Consider the following 21,123-nt stretch of genomic DNA (forward strand, 5'->3'; position numbering starts at 1 on the left):
CCCCCCCCCCCCCCCCCTCTAAACACAGTTCTGAGATTTAACCAAAAAGAAAACCTTGTACGACCAAAAAAAATTGTCTGGTTTAATCAAACCGAAGAGTGACCTCTCCGGTTTTCTAGCTCAACCGGTTTAGGGGAGGCAAGAGATTCTCAGCTTGCTTGTGGTACAAGTCACTTATTCCTTCCTCTGCAAGTCTTCTGCTCCGACAGAAACACGTGTGATCAGACAAGAACATATCTGTCTCTGTCTTTCAAAGTGAACCAGGCCGTAACATAAGTGAAGTCCCATGTTCGCTCAAGCTTCCCACTGATAATCTCCTCACTCTCTGCCAAAACTTCTTGCCCCGACCTGTCGTCAATGGCCCAGAACTCGAATGCCTTCGAAACGAACCCGTCGATGTCGTTCCCGAACCCGATAACATCTCCGAAACACAGACTCCCCTCTCCGTGTCGGGTTCCGAGTCGTAGTTCGGTAATAACGGGTAAGGTCCAAGCCTTCCCGAGCCCGAGCTCTCGACCCGAGTTCTGACGGAAAGATCATCCTGGGAAATCGTAGTTACGGAATTCAGCTCTTTGGCTTCATTGCACTCGTTGCAGACAAGTTTCAGAGCCTGAACGACCTCGCCCATGAACGGACGGTGCGATACTTCCGGTTGAACACACATCGAGGCGATGGCCGCTACTTTTGCCACACTGTCGAACGGGATATCGGGTCCTAGAGATGGGTCTATAATGGCTTCGAGCCCTTCTCTGCTCGTGAGGAGATGTCGGGTCCAAGCAACTAGGTTTTCTTGTCCCGGCGGTTGAGACATGTCCACTGGTTTTCGACCAGTTAGTAGCTCGAGAAGGACAACTCCATAGCTGTAAACATCGCTCTTCACCAGAAGATGCCCAGTCATCGCATATTCCGGTGCAACATACCTAGATTCAGTTCGGTCAGAGCCAAGAAAAACAATGTCAGTTTTGATGTTGATGATTATCGAAAAGAAATCGATATGGTTAAGAGTTTTCGATTCCGCACCCGAAAGTTCCCATGACACGAGTCGAGATATGCCTGTTTTCTTCGTCCAAGGCGGTTCGAGCCAAGCCAAAGTCCGAGACTTTAGGCGTGAAATCATGTTCCAGCAAGATGTTGCTGGCTTTGAAGTCCCTGTGGATGACCCGAGGGCTCGAGTCTTCGTGTAAATACGACAAACCACGAGCTGCACCTAACGCTATTTTCAACCGGGCCTCCCAATCAAGTGGACTAGACTCCTTATCAACACCTAATGAAACACACCAAAAAAAACTCGGGAATGTCAGTTCTTTATACGTTTCTCGAGTAGGTCAAGTCCGAAACTTCAGTTCTGTGAACTGTATCAATGGTGTAATACCGTGCAAATGAGATTCCACACTGCCATTCGGAATGAGTTCATAGACCAAGCATCGGTTGCGTTCCTCGGTACAAATACCGATCAGATTCACTAAGTTCCTGTGATGAAGCCGGCTAAGCATCTCGACTTCGGCCAAGAATTCTCGGCTACCTTGCTGGTCATCCCTCTTCAGAACTTTGACCGCTACTTTCGTTCTGTCCTCGAGATCGCCACTATACACCCGCCCGAAACCTCCTTCCCCGAGTACCCGAGATTCATCAAAGTTATTTGTCGCTTTCGCTACTTCACTTGCAGTGAAAGTCTTTGCAGAGAGAGCAAATGGAGCGATACTTGACTCAAAAGACAACGAAGCAGAGCTAAGACGGCTTCCAGTCAGAGATCTTGCGGAACCTGCGATATATAAACGTTAAAAGTTTTAATATTTTAGACATCGGCCGTTAGTCATATCTGATAAGGGTGCGTTCACCTGAAGGTTTCGAGAGAGACGGTAACGAAGCTCGGGCAAGTGGCACCCTTTCCGAAGGGCGATCCCTTCGTTTGGACAGCAAAACCCAAATGACAGCGAAACACAAACCGACGAAAGCAGATGCTGATAGAACGATAACGGCAATTGTTCCACCGTTGAGCCCTTTACTGTGCAGCTTCTTCGGAACATCGACCCCGAGGGGCTTATTTATCCTTCCGTTCCCTCCATTACCCGAAAATGGCCCATCGTCTATAATGGTCATTCCAGAAGGCGGGAATGGAGGAGATGCAGGTAAACCTATCGGAAAAAACACAAAAAGATGGAAACTTTTAGCAATTTGCAGGAGAAACGAGGGTGACAAAAGCCGAGAAATCGGGGGTAAAAACAGGTTTACCTGGATAACTCACGTAAATAACGTCATAATCACCGAAGAGCGATGGATCTATATAGACTTTTTTGCTATAGAATCTCTGGTAAGTCAGCAATGCAGTCATATTATCGAATTTTTCTCCGAGCGGGACCAAATCGACGAGAACAATCGATTTTTCGGGTTGCTCACTAGCCGCATTAGCCCCCATAATACGGACTTGACTCTGCTTCATGAAAACCCCAGTAGCAACCTCCCCCGTGAATTCCGAGACCAACGGGAAGAATGTATACAGTGCCACACCGAGTTGCAATCTGACCTGCATAGGCGACACACAACCACAAGGAGACCCTGGAGGCGTATTCGTATATGGCTCCACGCAAATAGTCGATAAACAATCTGAAAGATTAACAAAAAAATATGGGTTTTTACACTGCCCGAAGATCTATTTCTCAGAATCTCAGCGTAAAAAACAGGTAGAAACGGTATCTCTAAAACCTGTATTAGGAGGTGGAGGAAGAAATGCTTGAAGAGGAGGACCGAGAGGGACTTTCGGAGGCTTTGATTCGGGTCTGAAAGGAAAAACTTTCGGAGAAATAAACAGATTTTAGGACATCAAGACATTTTTTTCGTCGAAATGTGAAAAAAAAAAAGAAACACTATCATGGCATGTCAGACGAAGAATCGGTAATGATACCTTGCCCCGGAGAAGGTGCAGGAGCTGGTGAGGCACGATGCATTGATGAAGAGACCGGAGAGCGAGGAGGAGAAACCATAGAACCGGGAATGAAGGGTGAAGGAGCGTACCCTGTAAAAAAACGTGCGAAAAAAAAATCTTAAACCGTATATATGTGTCGAAAAATTAGATATTTTGAAGTTATGATCGGTCTCAAACCTTTATGATGCTTTGAATGCTTTGGAGATATCAGATATGGCGGAGTAGGAGAAGGAGAAGTGATCTTCTTTCTGTCTTGTCGATGCCAATGAAATGAGGGTAGAGGAGATGAAACCGGAGAAGCATTATGACGAGAATGTTTCCCGGACTTTGGGGCCGATGGAGATATGGAAGGAGAAGAACCTGCCACGATAATGACCGGGAGGGAATGCTACAGAATTATCAACTCATGTTCTGTCCGATCTGAAGACTAAAAAGCACTTAAGATTGATTGTTACCTTTATGTGGTATAGCTGGATAGGGTTTGGAAATTTCGTACGGCGGCTCGGCAACTGGACTTCTGCTGTTATCATCTCGGTTTCCGCTGGGTGGTGGACCGTTTATACGAGGAGGAGGAGCATGATCTACATCTGTATATGAAAGAAAAAACTCCATTGAAATGTAAATATCGAAAGAACTATATAATGTGCAAAGTAGACAGACTCGAACTTCGGGTTTACCAGGAGAAGAAGAGGGCGTTAATCCCGGGATTAAAGGGTGGACGGCCGGAGGGGTTCCAACCGATATCTTTGGTTCAGAAGCAACAACTGACTCAGAAATACCGAGACAACAAATGATCAAACCATATCTCAAGAACAAGACACAGAAAATCTAAACTAAGCAACTCACCAGGAGCAGGAGGCTCTTCTTCTATAGGGGGCTTGTGATCATTTGGTGGATTTCTATCTGAAACTGGGGCTGCAAATCAAAGCATACCAAACCCTAAAGATTCAGACATATACTCGGCAAAATCAGAAACTTTTCAGATTTAACAATGGAAATCTCAATGTACCTGGCTGAACGGTTGGGGGGCTACTGGGCAAATCCTTCACAGGAATTGCTGCAGGAGCTGGAAGACCAAATCCTTCACATTGATCAATGCCCATATACTCACACACACATATATATACACACACACAGACACATATATATATATATATATACCTGGAGAACCAGGAACGGAGACTACAGGCTCATGGGCCGGTGTCTTCTTGCCTGAAGCGTTTGGACTAGGTGGCAGAGAGACGGTTCCTTCTGATGGCGGTGGAGCCGCTGCTAATGGAGGAGGAAGAGATGGCTGAGTGGGTTCAGGAAATGGGGAATTGCCAGATCTTGGCGATTCAGCCGGATGACTCGGTACTGGAGGAGCAAACCCTTTTGCAGTTTCCGGCAATGGAGACGTTGGTGATGGAACCGGAGGGAATGAACCCGATCCTGGGTCATGTTCAATCAAGCCAGAAGCATCATCAGGTCAAGCATTGGTACCAATCAACGAATCACGAACGGTAACGAATCAAAAAGGCTTTGAATCTTCGAAAATTGAATTATATTATAAAGCAGAATTGAGTCAACAGAAATGCAGTTCCATTGACTCGATCAATCTCCCCGAATTCTACTAAAAGAGTCATCGAAATGAGTGTAATTGTTTCACTAATCGACGCCATTTGACTAAATAAAAGTTCGCACTTTTATCCCCCCCACTGGATTCGGATTCAAACCCCAAGAACATTCACTAACACAGTAAAGCTCATTGGACAAAACCCAGAATCTCAAATTATTAATTAAGCAACTAAAAGTCGAAAAGATTGAGAATCTATTAAATCTGGGTCCGATCCTACAGACACGAACAGTGATAATACTTGCTTTTTCTGGGCAAATAGATCAAATACCTGAGGAAGTGCCAAGAACTAAAACCGAGGAAAGGAGACAGATCCTCAGGAGGAGGATCAACATCTCCATTCCATAAAACAGAGAGGAAGATAAAAATAGAGAAACCAGCTTCCTCGGTGATCACGAGGAAGGTGAAGGAGACAAACCCAGTAATAAAAACTGATGGGTTGATCTCGAATCCTAAGTTCTAAGCCGAGAAATCGAAGTGGGAGATGGAGAAGAATGGTTTTAAAAGCAAAGAAGAAGAAAGAGAGACCACAGGAACAGTGAGAAGGAAGCAAACAAGGTTTATGAAATTTATGTCCAAAAAAAAAAGGGAAACGAGTTTGGTGGAAGAAAACGGTAGAAACCAGAGGTAAAGAATATATATATATATATGCCGGAGAATTTAAGCTCTGCAATTAATCCGTGATCCCCATTTTTGAACGAGCCGTTTCTCTTTCCTCTATTAAATCTCTCAGTGGTGAAACACGGGAGAGAGAGAGAGAGAGAGAGAGAGAATCGTTTCGAAGGAAGGTTTGGATTTGAAGGTGGTGGGGCAGTGTCAATGGAGGAAAATGGTGCAAAGCTAGTGGGTTTCAACCATAACAAAGAAACAATTTTTTTTCCTTTTGTTAAAAAAAATATTTCTTTTTATTTATAAAAGTTAAAAGTTTGTATCGTGTGCACAACGAATATTAAATTAACAATCGAACTCGCAGTTAAAAAATGTTGTTTTTGAAGCATATATTATATTATGCATATTATATATATGTTGTATACTTTTATTGGATTATAAACACGCATTTGTAACATCAGTACACGGTTAAAAAAAAAAGGATTTCTTCTTGGACAGTCGCTATATTGGGGTTTAGTTACCACAACGCATGTATTTGTCATATACTAAACCCTAAAACAAATCCATAATAATAAAACTTAATAAAACTAGTTGGGATTGATCTATGAATTCCTTCTACCATTGTAATTAATCAGAGATATCGGTATTATTATTATTATTGGACATTCGCTCTATAACAATTGAAGCATAGAAATCTTAACGAGGCATTGGATTGGATCACACATGGATACGGGATTTTGTATGGACACCCACAATAGATATCATACAGCACTATATGTATATTATATATGAGGATATATATACATAAACATATAGAGAGAGAGAGGGTAAGTTTGGTTTGTCTTTTAGAAAATGTGGAATGAGAGGACATGGAATCCGATGATGAATAGACAACGACATGGAGACACATCATAACAAACAGCTTATGTTTTCCTTCAAATCTAAATTTAATTAATTATATATTATAATCTTTTCTTGATATTCATTCTTCTTTTCATCTTCTCTCCAAATTAATTACAAAATGTTCCATCCATATATCCATCCTTTTTCGTTGCTCTTTGAATTGATTTCGACCAATCTTGACTCGACATTTCACTTTTGTCCCCCACCAACTCGATTTTATGGGGATGACCGATAATAACGTAGTCATCCGCAATCGCAATGATTGCGATTTCTAGCGATTATGGACGATTAAAAAAGTGATTGTTGAAATCGCAATCGCAACAAAACATCAATATTTTAATCGTGGGTAAAAAAGATTGCGTTACGATAACGTTTAGCAGCGTTTTGGTTAAATAACCAAAATACCCCTAATATTAATTAATATATATATGTACATACATATTATATTATATATATAAAGAACTTACGTATGTGTATATATACATGAAATATATAAATACATACATATATAATACATATATACATACAAACATACATATACATATACACATACATACATATATACACATATATATATAAACATATACATACATACATATAAATACATATATATACACACATATATATACATATATATACGTATATATACACACATATACACAAATATACATATATATACATACATACATATACACATACATTTATATATACATATACATACATACACACATACATACATATATTTATATACATAATACATATATACATACATAAATTAAAAAAAATATTAATAATTTTGTTTGGTATATATTATGTTTGATATTATTTAGTTTTACCAATAAATATTTTTAATATTAAAACTATTTTTGAAAATAAATTAAATTGATAATAAAATTATATTTTAAAATTTATAATTAATTATTTATAAATTTAATAATTATTTTCTATTAACTAATAGTAAAAAAAACTAATTTTAAAAATGATTAGTATTGTATATAATAAAATGATGTCTTTTTTGTAATTTAAACCAAATTGCAATCGCCTATAATCACCAACAAACGCATCGTAAATGTCCACAATCGCTACGATTGCGATTGCGATTCCACCGGTCAACATCTATATCGTTGATCCATTTAATTTAGATTTGAGAGTAATAATGGATTTATATTTCTTTTTTCTATTCATTTTATGATCAATCCCTACAACATTTCGGTTCTTTTCTACCAAACCGAAATAAATTTGGGAGTCAAGGTTGAGTCGCGATTCTACTTGTAGGCGTTAGGAAATTTGAGGGGTGGAGCGGACAAGATGCCAAACATTAGGTAAAGTGTGTGTGTGTATATATATATAATCTTTTTGACTTTACGCTAATGAGTTTTTAACTATCACGTCATCATATTAATTCATGGTTCTAAGTGCCCTCTCCAAATCCCGATATATGTATGTGTGTATATATATGCCATGATTATTTTGGATTTTTTTTATATAAATGAAGAAGGATATTTGTATGTTACATCAATTAGTAGGACCAAATAAAACAAACAAAACCTAGTAGGTGTTGAGGAGCCTTGGAAAGGAGGAAAGAAACCGATAGCCCACGTGCCAAAAATACCTAAAGAGAAGCCCGTGTCCACTAAAAGTTAAACCGAAGATCTAAAGTCTAAATTTCTCACTAAAACCACCAGAGATTTAGAGAGAAGCCCTTCAATTCAATGCACCGACAAACATATATACATATACACATTATAATATATATATATGTATATATATATAAGTGTTTCATGAGATCAACCCTGATCTCATATAATTACGAGTGTGGGACTCGGCCACAGACCAGATTCGGGGTTGTGATTTTGTCGTGATACCTGCCGGAATCACACCTAGACAATGGCACGAGGCTTTTGTCTCTCTCTCTCTCTCTACATATATACACAGACACACACACACACATATATATATATATAGATGCACGACAAATGACGTGTCTTTTAGGATTTTCGATTCAAACCCACGAATCGATTTGGAAATTGTAATCTAAATCTAATGGGCTGATTTGAATCGCAATTAGAAACCATAACATACATATGTGATAAAGTATAACGGTAGCAAAGTCAGAGTACTCGCCTTTACCCGTAAACATTATTGAAGCTGCTCTACTTGTCTATCAAAGATTCCGGATCTCCTTATCTTATACGGTACGAATATACATCCTCCACATTTAATATTCCAGATCCCAACTTCTGCAAGGCTACAGATTTCGAACTTATTGCAATTCTTCTATTGGAGAAAAAAAAATGGGAAAATCATTTTGGCAAGTAGGGTTGGCCATTTTTTATATTAACTGAATAATCGAACTGAACCAAATAAAACATAATCATAACCAAACTGAATTTTACATAAAAACCAATCAGTTATAACGAAAATCCGAAAAACCGAATCCGAACCAAATCGAATAAAAACAAAAAATCGAAAATTTCGTTGAAAAATGAGACTTTTACCAATAAAAAACCAATTCCGAACCAAACCAAAATAAAACCGAAGTGAACTGAAGTTGATATAAAAACCGAATGGCCATAATTTTTCTATAACCGACACAAAACCGAAATGGCCACATCTATTGGCAAGTAACCGTGGCTCAACTTTGGGACCATTTTGTTTTTCTGTTCACTCGGATAAAGAAGGAAGCAAAACACTTTCAAAAAAGAAAACCATGTGCATAAGACCCAAACCAATGCTCTTAACAAATATGAGGATCCGTACCTGTTGAGAAGCATTTGCTTCCTTTGCCTTTTGCTAAGGCTGCAAAAGAAGCAGAAGTTAGAAGCAGAGGAGCTTATGTCCTCATCATGACAGCTTGTGTTTTGTGTTTTTGTATGCGCTGTTTCACCTTTTTTTTCTTTGGTCATTCCTTCCTTCATCCTCTACCTATCCAAGTAGTTAACCTAATTCTCAAGGAACCATTCCCCATAAACAGATCTCTGGTGAATCTGATTCACTAGGTGAGCTCAGTAGTATTGGTTGTTGCCTTTTTTTCGTCTTTGACACCCTCTACTTGGAACTAAAGCTTTAAGGGCCGAGTCCTGCCAATAGACTTGTTAAGAACGAAACCTTGAGGAGATTTCACAACGGGCTACCTCACGTGGATCCTGATCATATAATCTAAGGCTTGAAAACTATTTGGAACGACCAACAGATATAGACGTCCAAGAACAATTAAGAGTCAGGTGGGTACAGGTGAAGAGAAAATTCTGGCATGATTGATCATGAACTGTAGCTACTACCAATCCTTGTAAGCAATTCATGTCAAATACAGTTTAGCTAACGCTAAGGAAAGCAGAAGCAGCAGGGAAAAAAGATGTATTAAGATTCATTCGGGAAAAAAAAAAGAAAGGATGAGATTAGACCTGCTTTTAAGTAGGTAAACACAAGCAAGACTAGCTGGAACAAGGGGCAACACGCCCAGGTATATGCCTCATTGCCTTAGAAGACCTCAGTTCCCGTCTGTGAGGAGCTTAAAGTGTAAACACTGTTGCAAGGAAACATAATGGTCATGAACATGGACCATTGTATAATTTCGGTAGTTGCTTCAACAGTAACGGAATACCTAAATGGGTGATGTCGAGGTTAGCTTGATGTTCCACAGATAAGGTAACTGAATATCATACAGTTGATCCAAGCTTCAGTTCGGAAAGTTATTCGAAAGGGTCAAATGATTGAAATTGCTTCTTGAATTCTTCCGCCGACTTTGCCTCCTCTTCTTGGCTAACCGCACAACTCTTCCAGTCAGCCCTTTCTGGGATCTTTAGCAAGCCTGCTAGAACCTGAAGAATCACAAGTAAAAAACTCTGATCTTACCCAACACTAAGCTCAATCATTCTTTAGATGCAAAATTTGCTAGAGATATGGACTGCAATTGGCAGAAATACGAAGTAAAATATTTTGCTTCTCAAATTTCCAAATGGAAGCAAGGATATGCATGCGATCAAATTCAAAGCTTTAAACATTATGGTATGAAACATGACAAATGGTCGTGTCCTCTGCCCTCCACAAAACACCATGCACATGTCAAAATCCATGTCATATATGGCAATTGAATGAAAAACCCTAGAGGTCTATGCGTGACCTATCATTCAGTTACATTCTTCAGGATGAGGAAGAAAACTGTGAAACTGTCCAAGATGATTTCAACTGTTATATTGTTGTACACCAGAGTGCGTGACACTGATAGAGGGAAGAAGCGTACCTCCCGCCCAAATTGAACAGGGAATTTTTCATTCTCTTCCAGAGTATGAGATAACACTGTTCCATCAGGAAGTTCCACATAGAAGAAACCTGAAGTTTTATTATATTCCTTCTGCAGATATTTTCTGCCATCAGAACTATCACTAACTGCAAAGGAGACATTGCAAAATTAGTAGAGAGTTCAACAAAGATACTATTTTTATTTCGCTGCCAATAGTAAACCACAGTCTCCCCTAAGCGGACAAGCATGAGAAATCACAAGCCTTGAAAGTGCAGAGGAAATGATAGTACTATAACTGAGAGCCTTAAATTTGCACGAAACAGAAATAATCATGAGAAAATTAGGAACATATCAAATTTTAAGTTATAGGAAACTTCATACATCTGTTAAAATAGATAATTATTAAAAAGACAACTAAATCAACTTACACTTTCTAGTCACGAATGTGAACCCCAGCTTTTCAGCTGCTAGATTGAAGATATTAGGAAGAAGACGAGCTTTGGATGATGGAACAGGAACTGCCTATGAAAAAGAGTAGAGAAAACCAAAACTTATTCAAGCAGTTTCCAAATCAAAAAGAAAAAAGAACTGGCTTGAAGCGAGAACTTCTATTACCTGGAGATTAGCATGAGTACCTCGTGTAGAAACCAACTCAAAGAACACAGCATCATTTCCGTGGCTCTTATAGTAACTTCTTACACTATTCTGGTATTTGCTGAGCTCTGTTTCGTTCTCGGAAGATAACAAAAGAGTATTTGGCCAGTGTTCAATTGGGATTATCAAGGCATGGTCTCCGACAAGTGAACCTTTGGGTAGAGCACAATAAAAACTTTCTCCTATGCTAACGATCAAATGCGATTCCACATTTGGGCTTGACAAACAAAACCAGCACTCTTTTGACCTGAGAAATCAAATTTTGAAATGATAGTTATTATCTCAACTCAACCCACGGATACTGATATGATGTTGAGTTAATTGAAAATGCAGATCGCCCTTGCAACCTAACCACTCGAGAAGCTCACTAGTCCGCATAACATCAATTTGCAAGAACAATCCCAGAAGCTACCATTAAAATGGTAGTCTTAAAACAACAAATAACCTGTTAGCATTTGCAGATCTCGACCTCCTTTGTGAATCACTTTGACTTTGATCTTGTAACTCATGCTTGTAGCTGCAATCTGGTCCTCTTTCGCACTTACCTTTGATGATAAAATCAAGACAAACACCTCTGCGGCATTGTTCTCTTGCTTCCATGTCATGTTGGAAGTGACACTTTTCCCCACGAGAACAGGACCCAGAAGATATAAATTTGAAACAAGGCCTTTCTCCTGCAGATCCATTCTTTTGCCGTTTTTGTGCAACATCATACCTCCAATACTGCGAATCAGAAACATCATCGCTTGACCTCTTCTTAGATTCAGTAGGTGCTGATGCTCCCTCTAGTAAACTGTAAGGACATAAAGTCGCGTTCGGAGGCTTTGCACTAAGCTCAGATGCCGACATGGTAGATGTTGGTGTAGGAGAAATCGCATGGAGAAATTTCTACATATAGAAAGAAACAAAAGTTACGAAGAGTAACAATCAAGAACTAAGTAGATGATTTGAAGTGAACTGTGAAAGGGATCAAAACTGCATTAGGTCAGGGAAAGAAAGAAGGAGCCTCCACAAAGGAATTGCTTTTGAGACAGGATAAATGTTTTTCACACATTCCGTCAAAAAAGTGTTTCTAATGGTTTATTTCAGCTTACGGCAATTGACCACGGTGTTAACGCTGCCACTCTGTAGCACTGGATAACATGCTACTTCATCAAGAAGGCAAGAGATCAAAAGGGTAAGTGGCCAACACACTACACACAAGCATAATATGATACAAAGCATATGAAACAGGAACATAGAACAGACTTGTTTTTCTTTGTTTCCAACTTGAGCAAGACCGAGGAAGCGGGTTACATGATCAGCATCAGTGTTGACATATGGTTCACGAGCATAAAATACCCCCTTAGAACCTGCAATGTGATAGCTGCAGCAGAAGACAACAGAAACACAACACTTGTGTCATTTTCCGGCATATGATCACACTGTCATTAAAAAACAACAAAGGAAACATAAAGCACTTACCGTGGTTTAATTTCCATTACCAACTCAGACACTGTGGAATCGCTACCAGTAGAATCAGAAATTCCGACAGGGATTTCAGAAGCCCCAGCTCTGTTTGTGACCCCAACCGGCCATTCATTAGTATACACTGATTAAGGAATGCAAGTACCGCAACAACGAAGAATTTGCATGAAAATGCATAAGTCTACTTCCCAAGCTAAATAAGACATTTACAATCCAAATCCATAGCTAATAAAGGATATGTTAAGAATAAATCAACCCCATGATCTTCTGCAAGTGCTCGGATGGCATCGACATCATCTTGACTATATTTCCCAAATTGTTGGACATCGGATGATTGCCTACCAGATAAGTAAGCAACGGACAAACCTAAATATGAGCAAATTACATCAGCTAGACCAAAAAAACAGGCAAGACCCACGAAACTTAGATCATCATAATGGAGAAATCTAGATCAAATGAACTCCATTTCTTCATTCACTTTCATGCCCTTACCCCGTTTCTCGTCAACCAAGAACTAAAACACATAAACCCGAATGCGTACCATGAAGAGTAAATTTCCCGCTTCCTCTCAACCAAAACAAGTTGTGGCAAATCTCGAGACCGTCCATCTTAAAACCTTGATTGGAGGCCTTCCTCGAGGCTAACGAGAGAACTTTGGCTGCACCGACGCCATAGTCACCGGTGAAGTAAGTAGGGATGGGAATCTGAACTCGCCCTTCGACGTAGTCCGAGAACTCTTCCAACAGTTCCGGAGAATCAGGGAAAAACTGTCCGACGCAGAACAGGGCATCAAACGGACCGGCCGACTTGCTGACCTGCAACGAGGTCACACAGTGAGTCGAGCACGAGTCAGTGAAACCTAACATACACATATATAGACTCGTATGTGTGCTTGGGGAGCGAGAGAGAGAGATACCGATTGAACTCGCTTGAAGAGCTGATTGAGACGTCCCAGAGCATCTCCACAAAGCAGAATTCTCGGCGCCATGAGAGAGAGAGAGAGAATCGATCTGGGTCCGGTGGAGGAGCGACGGAGGAGATGGCAGAGCGGTGGGCTATTTAGGCCGTTGTCGCCATTGTTTGGGCTTGGGCTTGTAGCTAAGCCTACCTTTTTACGGATAATACAAAGCCCGTATTTGATGAAATATTTATTATTACATTAGAAACTTCTGGATCCTTTGATTTTATAATTAAAAAATATATTCATTTCAATATTTAGTATCATATAAGAATTAAATAGTAGACACTTGGCAAGTTTGTATATGCCGTGACCGTTGCAACTTGGTGAAGGGTCAATCTCACTCACGCACATACATACATACACCTACTAAACATATGGTATTATGATATATATTATGAAACGGATACGACAACGCCAATAATAATAATGTTTAGAAAGATGAGACAAATAAAGTGGTAAATCGTCCACGACCTCTCTAACCCACTTTTTTTTTTTTATATTATGTGATTTGTCAGGGTGGCTCTAATCCACTTTTCTACATATGTAACCATATGGATTATCATTTTTTTAATATCATTAATCTAATATTTTCACTTTAAACGTAAGTGTTGACTGTAGTATGCATGGGCGAATCTAGATTGTTAAGAGTGGGAGTATATACCCCCATTTGTTTGATTAAAAAGAGATAATTTCTTTATAAAATTAATAATATTTTTAACAAATTTGTTATGTGCCCCATGATAAAATTATGTTTATTATATAGTAACATTAGGTTTGCCCCATTCACAATAATATTTAGGTCCGCTGCTGTATGTATATATATATATGTGTATGGTTGGACCAGCTTTATAAACATGCATGCATTATATCATTTTAAATTTAAACTCAAAGTCAAAACGGATGGTCATGAGTTGTAGTAGCTAGCATCCCATGCATACGTAATTTCCACTCGATACCCAACTGTCAAAGCCAATTTTAATTTTAAAAAAAATCCCCATGCCATGTCATAATATTACTACACACCATTCTCTCTCTATGTGTGTTTTTAAAAATTGAGCGTTTTATTATGAACTATATGTGAGTTTTTTATTTTACAATTCGCAAATTTATCGAATTTTTTGTCTAACTATATCTCTCATAGAACCGAAGAAATTTGGGTGAGAATTCTTTTTCATTCTTAGATTTAAACTCGGGTAAGAACATATTTTATATATGTTCTTACCATTGGGCCAAAATAAATTGGATACTTTATGTAATCTTATTGTCGACATACAAGCTACCGATTTAATTCTTATATATTTGCAACTTATTATATATTCGTGGCAATGTTGTGTTCTCTATATTATGTATAACATATACGCGGATATGTATCAAAGTTATTATGATTATGGCATCTTGGATCCCCGAATATGTAAAACAGGCCTATATATTGTTATTAAGTTTTTGTATGATAAAAAAATGGCAATTGAAATTTGAAAACATAGTTCCTTTTTTTTTGGTAATGGAAAACGTAGTTCTTATCTCCGGGACGAAGCCCAGACTAATCTCCGGGCCGGGAACAAGCCATGTGCTTTGAAATATTCGCTCCCCTCCCCACCTTGGGGCTCGAACTTGGGGCGGGACAAGTGCTTTGCAACCCCGTTTCACCAGTTGAGCTAACCAGAATTGGTAAAAAACATAGTTCTTATTATAGATTATCAAATGAAACTAAAATAATAATAAAGTTTCTCCTGCTATACTTTTTTCAAAGGCATACTAAACTTAAAAATTATAATAATATATAATTTTATATAAATATAAGTTCTCCGTAATTACTTAATTCCTAATAAGAATCTGATTTTTTTCGAAACAATGAGATGCCAATAAACCAAATTATAAAGTTTTTCACAAGCTGTCCGAAAGAAACTCGCCGAGTGGGATGGGACATGCATGCATATACGACAACTTACCTGAACTTTTATCTCATTGGACAGCATGAGGACCCCACAACATTTCACATTTTCTTTGAAAGAAACTGACACAGCATCTTTATTTACATTGATTCGATATCCTTTCACGTTTGCAAATATACATATACATATATATACAGATATATAATGTGGACAAAGTTTTTTGGTTTGTATTACTATTAAGGCTGACCATTCCATTAAATTATTTAGTTTATTCATCGAATCGAATAAGGGTATTCCGATTATTAATCAAACCGAAACAAATAACCGATTGGTTGTAAATTTTCAAAATCTGAAATAACCGATTGGTTGTAAATTTTCAAAATCTGAAATAACCGCATTTCAATCGAACCGAATCGATTAAAATTTGAGTATGAATTCTCAAAATCCGAAATAATTGAACCGAATTATTTGTATATCTCCATTTATATATATATATATACATGTATGTATTCTACAATTCCGTAATTTCCATCGTAAATAATTGGAGTTAGCATCCTGTGGCTACCAAACAAAGAAACTGAAGTTGGTAGGTTAGATATCATATATGAAACATGAATTTTTCATCCATCTATTAATTACGTTGAAAGTTGATAGGATGAAAATTAATTACTTTTGTAATTTTAGTTTATTAAAAACAATAATTCCGCGAGAAGTTTTCAAACATTCGTACTGTATCTAAATCTACAGGTGAAGGACGAAATTTGAACAGTGGGGAATTTGAGGCGAAAGTGAGAAAAAAGAAAAACCACGTGCCTCTCATGTGAACTCATTAATTCTTACGTTTCCACTCATTTTTCTCCGATTTAAGGAAAAAGGACCCTTTAATAACGGACAAACTTAAATAAACAGCTTGAACCAAACTCGTAATATAAATATCATATAAAAAAAAATTAAAACCCAATTATAAATATCATCCCCCATTCATTCTCTCACCATCCATTGCATCTCTCTCTCTCTCTCTGCGGCAACAATGGAGGCTGTCGTGGCGACAGTGGCCAGCTGGTTCACGCCGACCACTCTTTTCCTCTTCCTCAATCTCATGATCGGAACCATCGTCATCACTTCCCGGTTCGGGTCCGTCTCCAAGAAGAACCACCCGCCCGTCAACCCGTCCGGGTCGGGTCATACTCATCATCACGCTCCGTTAGCCAGAGCTCCGTCGCTCGTCGACCGCGTCAAGTCCATCAACTTCCACCTCTACAAGTTTCCTTCGCCGGAGACCGAGCTCTTCGCAACCCATCTCGACGAAACCGGGTCGGATCCTCACCCGGACCCAGACCCGCACCCGCTTGCCCGCGCTCCTTCGCTTCTGGGTCGGGTAAAGTCCATCAACCTATCGTACTTCAAGTTCCCACCGTACCACCCGGAGAACGATTACGCGCCAACGACCCCACCCGAGGATGATAACCCGTTTGGCTCGACCCGGCTCGACTCGACCGACCCGGCTCAAATCAAGACCCCTGAGAACGATGAACACAGGGATGTACCCGGGCCCGGACCCGAATTGTCGGATCCCGCTGTCCCGTCACGTCTGGCGCGAGCTCCGTCGCTGTTGGAGCGGGTAAAGTCCATCAAATTCTCTCCCTTTCACAGATCCGACCCGACACACGTGGATTATGACCCGGTTTCACCAGACGACGACCACAAGTCGAGGGGGAGAAAGCCGGAAACGACGTCCATGCGGAAGATGACGAAATCGGCGAGCGAGAAACAGGCGGAGGAGACGGCGGAGGAGGTGGAGAGGAGGAGGCCGGAGACGATGAGGGTGGAGAGATCGACGTCGTTTGACGACGAAGAAGGCGGCGTCGATGCCAAAGCCACCGATTTCATCAGCAAGTTCAAGCAGCAACTCAAGCTGCAGAGGCTCGATTCCTTTCTAAGGTACAAGGAGATGCTCAAATCCAACTGATCAGAAAGTTACGTATCTACCCCTCGCTCGGGATCGAATTTCCCCGGTGTACCCCTCGCCGCGGTGGCGGGAAAGCTGAACAGAGAGGAAGCGTGGTCGACGTTGGTAAATGACGGGAATGGCATGGCAGTGGCAGACCCGTAATAATTTCTCAAGGGTGTTTTGGTAATTTACTCGTTTAAGTAATAGAATCCGAAAGTAGTTTTTTATGTTAGTGGACTGCGTGCGTTCTTCTTGGATCCGGGCGTTAGATTTTGCCACAACTTTGTGTCATGCACTTGCAGTTTCGAGTAAAAGGATATTATGGTAAATTGCAGTTTGTTGTTGCATACAAGGATAATAATTTATAGGTTAATCTCATATTCCACCACAAATTTTCGAAAAAGTTCCAATTTTCTACACCAATTTTTAATTTGATATAAAACTACACTGGATTTTAAATATTTCCAAATTCCCACATAAAATCTTAAAATGTGTTGCAATTTCTCTCATATCTGTAAACAACGTTAAGTTCCGTCAATTTTGATGCTCATATTTTGTCAAATCATCACATTTACCCACATCATCCTACCACGTCAGAAAATAAGAAAAAATAAAATAAAATAAAAAATTTTCAAATTTTTTTAAAAAAACTAATAAAATGAAATATTTTTTAAAAAACTTTTAAAAAATTACAGAATTTTAAAATTTATTTTTTAAAAATAAAATAAAAAAATTACATATTACATATATATACACTTTTATATCTATACACAATTATATATATATATACATATGCATATATACACATATATACATCTACATACATAATTATATACATATACATATATACACATAAATAATATATATATATATTCACATATGTATATATACATATTCATATATATACATATATATCCATATATGCATTGAATATATATATATGTGTATATATGTATATATAATTTTTTATTTTATTTTTAAAAAATAATTTTTAAAATTCTGTAATTTTTTAACGTCGTTTAAGGTCATGGGGGAAATTGCAACACATTTTAAGATTTTGTGTGAGAATTTGGAAATATTTGAAATCCGGTGTAATTTTTTGTCAAATTAAAAATTGGTGTAGAAAATTGGAACTTTTTCGAAAATTTGTGGGAGAATATGGGATTAACCCATAATTTAATTGCATTGCTTTTTCAGCTCCGAAAGCGAAATCGGACCATATCCTTTTTTTTTTATAACCAGGATGGTTCCTCGGGCCTTCGACCCGACTACATATCCTTTTTTTTCCCTTAACGAATTTAAATATCACTAATCTTTTTATATACCACCCAACCTTTATTGCGTTGAAATGATATAATCAAAACCAACAGCACGAACGTACCACGAGCAGCACAAAATTGAATGCATTCACGGTAGTCTATTATGTTGTTTAAGCTATTTGTTTCTTTCATTTTATTATATGGGGATTGATTTAGATATTTTTATTAAATGGTGGGGTCGAAAGTTAAATAATTCAAAGAGTGGGGTCTCGCCCGATTCGCAAACCTACAAACGTAAGGCTAAAGTGATGATTATGAGGTTAGAAAAATAGAATCCAAAGTCCAAAATCAACGACTCGTGGTCGTGGCTCGTTGAGATTCCTTTTATGGTCACCGCTTTGAAGATATTAATTAGTCCACGTAGTCACCTTAAACACCACCCCCTTCAATTACCCTACTAAATATAAATAAATCAATTTCTTCTCTGATTTATTTTTTAAATGTTGTCAGAAGCAAAGGGACAAAGCTTGGGTTTATGTAGTCAACGACATGTTTACATTAGATGTGTCCTATGCCACGACCTTACACTTCCATTTTCAGACGCAATTTCATTGTTCTTCTTTGATTCGTCCCCTCTGTAACCAAACTAAGAAATCACGCTTCCTGCAGATATTGTAGATTATTACAATTAAAAATTAATGTTTTCGTGGGTTCGTTTTTTTTTTTTGGATTTCGCATTGGTTACAAAATGGACCGACTATGTATAGTTTTTTTTTGTTGTAAAAAGGCCTGTTGTCTCTTCTAATAATTTTATTCGGTGCACATCGACCCATTAATACCCACTTCGCTTGCACTAAATATTCATATTCCTAAATTCTAATGCTAAGGATAAAACACAAAAGAATCGGTGATTAGGGATGAAAAGTGAAAACGCATGCGTTTGAATTAGGGTGGGTGAAACAAATAAATATTTTCATTTATAATATCCATATATTATGGTATTAAAAGATTTATGTGATATGTACACAAAAAATTCTTACGTATCAATTATGTAAATTTCATGCAATCCCAAAATTAAATATGCACAATATTGGAACTATAAAAAAGTAATTAGCTATTCACGTGTTTTGAATTTTTCAGAGTCTTATTATCATTCATTATGGATGGATTCGGGAAAAACAAAAGTCATAGGCCGAAAATTCAATATATAAAAAAACAAAAAGGAAAATAAATGTGAGAGGATGGGCTTTTAAGTGGGCCCAACATGAAGACTGCGTCCAAAACAATAAAAGCCCAGAGTCTATATTTACAACTACCTGTCGTTCTTGACGCACTTGCACCTGATAATCAACGTCACGACGTGCCTTCTCAGAAACATGAAACGACAACGCGTCGCTGTTGATCCGCTTGCATTTCCCAATTTCCATTTCCAAAAGGAAAACACCAAAAAGAGGAAAATAAAATTATATGAATATTCAAAATACACACACACACACACATATATATATATATATACATATATATATATATATATGTATATAAGTCATAGAAGCATGTAGAACAGGATTGGTCCATGCTGATTCGTCAAAGTCCAAGGGCAATGCGGACAAAACATAATCTGTCTTCGAATTTGATTAATAGTTCATCGGAAAAAAAAAGCTGAAACTATAACTATGAAAAAAATTTCAAAGTACTTACAAATTCCTAAATGTGGGGTTGGATTTCAGGGGACATAAAGGTGTCAACTTGCTTACAGCCTCGCATGCATTTATTTGGTAGGACAAAATGTTTGTGTTCTTTGGAATTCGTCCACAGCGTGGTTATGATAACATTCATTTTATTATTTCATATTTATGTATACACCAAACTTTTTATATACCTAAGTTTTTCCATTTTTCTAACCCTTTTTTTTCGTCAAATCTTGAATGGTGCTTGAACATTAATTAATATAGGATGAAAATCAAGATATAGTAGTTATATATTTGGCAAAAGTCTATAATTTGTACATTTAGATTTTAATATTAAAATTGATAGTTTAATCAGATTTGTTATACACATGTTATCAATTTTTACTTTGAATCATTAAATTAAAAAAAAACGAGATAATTGCAGTGTGTACAAATTACGTACATACAAAAAATTTGAGAATCTAAGATCTAGTTGCTTATGGTTTTAGGTAGTTGTCCGAACATACTTTTCAATGTGTTAAAATGGAATCTGCTTACCATTTTCCTCGTCAGAATTCAAATTCCAAAAAATAAAATTATAAAACTTGATTCCAACGTCAAAGTGAAAAAAATTTCAATGATTAAAAAAATTACGTATTATTCTCTATGGGCTAGAAATTTTAATTGAACCACCATAGAGACTAATATTATAAATGGAAAGTGAGTGTAATTTCTAGAACATGTATATGGACCTTTTATTAGATTAGTTGTATGTTTATTATTCTTGGAGGCCAAAAGTATATAATATATATAATCAAAGGATGATTAATCAGGAGCCGGTCGAAGACATCCCACGGAATATTACTATTGCAAAAAAAGGAAATAGAAATATATGCTTTCTGTGGGTTAATAGGAAGATTCTTCACTAAAGCTGTGGTGTTTTTGTGTAAATTCCGAGCTTTTCCATTGCACATATACA

The 21,123-nt window shown here is 37.9% G+C and overlaps 3 protein-coding genes across 6 annotated transcripts; 1 reads left to right on the forward strand and 2 right to left on the reverse strand.

The window, feature by feature from the left end:
* Nucleotides 1-8: 8 nt before the first annotated feature.
* Nucleotides 9-5,347, reverse strand: LOC104817757 (receptor-like serine/threonine-protein kinase ALE2). Of its 2 annotated transcripts, none has more exons than XM_010547048.2 (14): nt 4,810-5,347; nt 4,085-4,354; nt 3,933-4,004; nt 3,770-3,838; nt 3,601-3,687; nt 3,379-3,510; nt 3,101-3,283; nt 2,903-3,013; nt 2,704-2,790; nt 2,233-2,604; nt 1,839-2,135; nt 1,373-1,762; nt 1,021-1,264; nt 9-920 (listed from the first exon to the last, which is right to left on the reverse strand). In XM_010547048.2, the coding sequence occupies exons 1-14, from the start codon at nt 4,877-4,879 to the stop codon at nt 251-253; spliced, it is 3,054 nt and encodes a 1,017-aa protein (XP_010545350.1). In that variant the 5' UTR covers nt 4,880-5,347; the 3' UTR covers nt 9-250. The 2 variants fall into 2 exon arrangements, with proteins under 2 accessions (XP_010545350.1, XP_010545351.1); XM_010547049.2 differs by having other exon boundaries at nt 3,933-3,989; nt 4,810-5,346.
* A 2,744-nt stretch (nt 5,348-8,091) lies between these two features.
* Nucleotides 8,092-13,412, reverse strand: LOC104817759 (zinc finger CCCH domain-containing protein 64). 3 transcript variants are annotated; one of them, XM_010547053.2, is made up of 13 exons: nt 13,331-13,412; nt 12,956-13,229; nt 12,654-12,780; nt 12,412-12,531; nt 12,196-12,313; nt 11,393-11,835; nt 10,909-11,194; nt 10,722-10,815; nt 10,294-10,439; nt 9,655-9,871; nt 9,455-9,576; nt 8,811-8,849; nt 8,092-8,298 (listed from the first exon to the last, which is right to left on the reverse strand). In XM_010547053.2, exons 1-10 carry the CDS (start codon nt 13,400-13,402, stop codon nt 9,743-9,745), a joined length of 1,809 nt encoding a protein of 602 aa, XP_010545355.1. In that variant the 5' UTR covers nt 13,403-13,412; the 3' UTR covers nt 8,092-8,298; nt 8,811-8,849; nt 9,455-9,576; nt 9,655-9,742. The 3 variants fall into 3 exon arrangements, with proteins under 3 accessions (XP_010545355.1, XP_010545353.1, XP_010545352.1); XM_010547051.1 differs by lacking the exons at nt 8,092-8,298; nt 8,811-8,849 and adding an exon at nt 8,939-9,130; XM_010547050.1 differs by lacking the exons at nt 8,092-8,298; nt 8,811-8,849 and having other exon boundaries at nt 9,280-9,576.
* A 2,830-nt stretch (nt 13,413-16,242) lies between these two features.
* On the forward strand, nt 16,243-17,570 carry LOC104817760. The gene has a single exon (XM_010547055.2). It carries the CDS (start codon nt 16,298-16,300, stop codon nt 17,234-17,236), a length of 939 nt encoding a protein of 312 aa, XP_010545357.1. The 5' UTR covers nt 16,243-16,297; the 3' UTR covers nt 17,237-17,570.
* Nucleotides 17,571-21,123: the final 3,553 nt, after the last annotated feature.

This window comes from Tarenaya hassleriana, unplaced genomic scaffold (genome assembly GCF_000463585.1).
Source record: "Tarenaya hassleriana unplaced genomic scaffold, ASM46358v1 Cleome28, whole genome shotgun sequence".
In the NCBI taxonomy this organism is placed as follows: Eukaryota; Viridiplantae; Streptophyta; class Magnoliopsida; order Brassicales; family Cleomaceae; genus Tarenaya; species Tarenaya hassleriana.

What these genes read in the sequence shown, in the direction of transcription:
- LOC104817760 (XM_010547055.2), top strand. Translation starts at nt 16,298, where the DNA reads ATGGAGGCTGTCGTGGCGACAGTGGCCAGCTGGTTCACGCCGACCACT.
- LOC104817757 (XM_010547048.2), bottom strand. Translation starts at nt 4,879, where the DNA reads ATGGAGATGTTGATCCTCCTCCTGAGGATCTGTCTCCTTTCCTCGGTT. An exon ending in AACGCCCTCTTCTTCTCCTG is followed by an intron (nt 3,511 to 3,600) that starts GTAAACCCGAAG and finishes TTTCATATACAG; the next exon opens with ATGTAGATCATGCTCCTCCT. An exon ending in TGTGGAATCTCATTTGCACG is followed by an intron (nt 1,265 to 1,372) that starts GTATTACACCAT and finishes GTGTTTCATTAG; the next exon opens with GTGTTGATAAGGAGTCTAGT.
- LOC104817759 (XM_010547053.2), bottom strand. Translation starts at nt 13,402, where the DNA reads ATGGCGCCGAGAATTCTGCTTTGTGGAGATGCTCTGGGACGTCTCAAT. An exon ending in TTGGAAACAAAGAAAAACAA is followed by an intron (nt 11,836 to 12,195) that starts GTCTGTTCTATG and finishes TTCTATATGTAG; the next exon opens with AAATTTCTCCATGCGATTTC. An exon ending in AGATCTGCAAATGCTAACAG is followed by an intron (nt 11,195 to 11,392) that starts GTTATTTGTTGT and finishes TTGATTTCTCAG; the next exon opens with GTCAAAAGAGTGCTGGTTTT.